The following is a 1531-nucleotide window of genomic DNA, read 5'->3' as shown; positions in this document are numbered from 1 at the left end:
AGGCTGGGTGCAGGGAACAGAAATAACAACCAGAAAAACATTAGAACAGCATGTGCACAAAAATAAGAACAGATCTGCAAAATCATCTGAGATCCCCTTTTCATTCCATTCCTATCCACAACAAAACATTTACGCCTTAGTCACTTACAAAAACTACTTAAAATAGCCTTTCTGCAGAAAAGCTCACAGTCTTCAGAGATACAATGACTTGTTTAGTCTTTYGCCTCCGAGTTATTATAATGGGCCTGGCTCTGCAGCAAGAGACTTGGAAACTGGATAATTCCTTCTCTGTAACGATCTGCTCAATGTTACCACTGTTTTACTGTCTCCCAGCCCACACGTTTCCAGTGGGCTCCGCGGACAACCTACGAGTAACCACTGCAGGCCAGGATCCCCTCCACGCGGAGCGCCGGACTGCGGCCGATCTCCAGCACTTACTTGCAAATCTTTGCTGCCCCTGGGGTGGTAGCGACCCCGTAAAAGTTGAAGGAAACAGGAGCCGTGGCCTTCAAAGGGTTGCGGTGAAACCAGTGGGTCATTTTCCTTCCCTACCGCTGGCTGCGCTAAGCCTGAAGAACAGAAGGAAACGGGTTAGCTCCAGGGGCGGCTAAAGCTGTGCCGCGGCATCGCGAATTGCAAAAATACATTTAGAAGGTAAGCGGGAAAGAAATGAATTTGCAAAGAAATAAAACAATAACTACCAGGAAGCCAGTACTTCCTTAACAATACATAATCAAGCAAAGCTTGGAGCACTGATCTTTCACAGACCCCGCGGCCCGTCTCCGCGGGCGCGGCGGCAGGGCTGGCGCTGTGGAAATTCCCCGTTTCCCGCGGGGGTGCCACGCAGCGGGGCCGCGAACGGCTCCGCGCGGCCGCGGCGGGCCCAGGCCCCGCGGGGCGGCACGGCGCTGTCGAAGGCGCCGAGCGGCCGGGACGCAGCGGACCCGGGGTCTCCTGTATCCCTCTCCTTCCGCTCCCGAGACCGCCGCGCCGCTGCCGTTGCCGTTACCTCCCCGGCGCCGCCGAGCGCCGCGCGCCGCACCAGGCCCGGCCGCCCCCGCCCCGGCCGTCGCCGCTGCGTCACGCGGCGCCCCTCCCTCCACCGCCGCCGGGAGGCAGCGCCAGCCGAGAGCCGATGGCATCGTACTACGGCCGCCCGACCGCATCGAGCCCTCCGGGGGTCCCGGTCCCCAACGCCGCTCCCGCCGTCCTCCCCTTCCCGGCGGTGCCCGGGCGGAGCGGGCCGTGAGCCCGGGCAGGGCTGACATTCCTCCGCCCGGCCCCTGTCCGCCGCGGCGCCGCCCCAGGCCCAGGCAGATGTAGGGAGGCAGGGCCCCGGTCCGTGCGTGGGGTTCCGCGGGGAGCAGGAGGCGCGGGAACGGCGCCACTCACCGGGAGCGGGACGGGGGTTGGGAAGGAACCGGCGCCGCCGCCCGCAGAGAGCGCCCGGAGCCCAGGGCAGCGCCGCGGCCACGTGACGCGGCCGCCATGACACGTGCCGAGGCGGAAGTGGCGTCCGCCTCGGTAGCAA

The 1531-nt window shown here is 63.3% G+C and overlaps 1 protein-coding gene across 1 annotated transcript in view; it reads right to left on the bottom strand.

Moving 5' to 3' along the window:
* The window catches only part of BROX (BRO1 domain and CAAX motif containing), a 14218-nt gene extending 13673 nt beyond the window's left edge, over positions 1-545 (bottom strand). Inside the window, exon 1 of the mRNA XM_026048046.1 lies at positions 439-545. Coding sequence (XP_025903831.1) covers positions 439-539 — 101 coding nt within the window. The 5' untranslated portion in view covers positions 540-545. The remainder of the gene's footprint in view (positions 1-438) is intronic.
* Between the last annotated feature and the right edge of the window lie 986 nt (positions 546-1531).

The sequence above is a fragment of the Nothoprocta perdicaria genome, unplaced genomic scaffold (genome assembly GCF_003342845.1).
Source record: "Nothoprocta perdicaria isolate Ctin4 unplaced genomic scaffold, notPer1 scaffold_51, whole genome shotgun sequence".
NCBI classification, from domain to species: Eukaryota; Metazoa; Chordata; class Aves; order Tinamiformes; family Tinamidae; genus Nothoprocta; species Nothoprocta perdicaria.
Note: the sequence above shows the minus strand (reverse complement) of the source record. Positions and strands in the feature narration are given on the sequence as shown.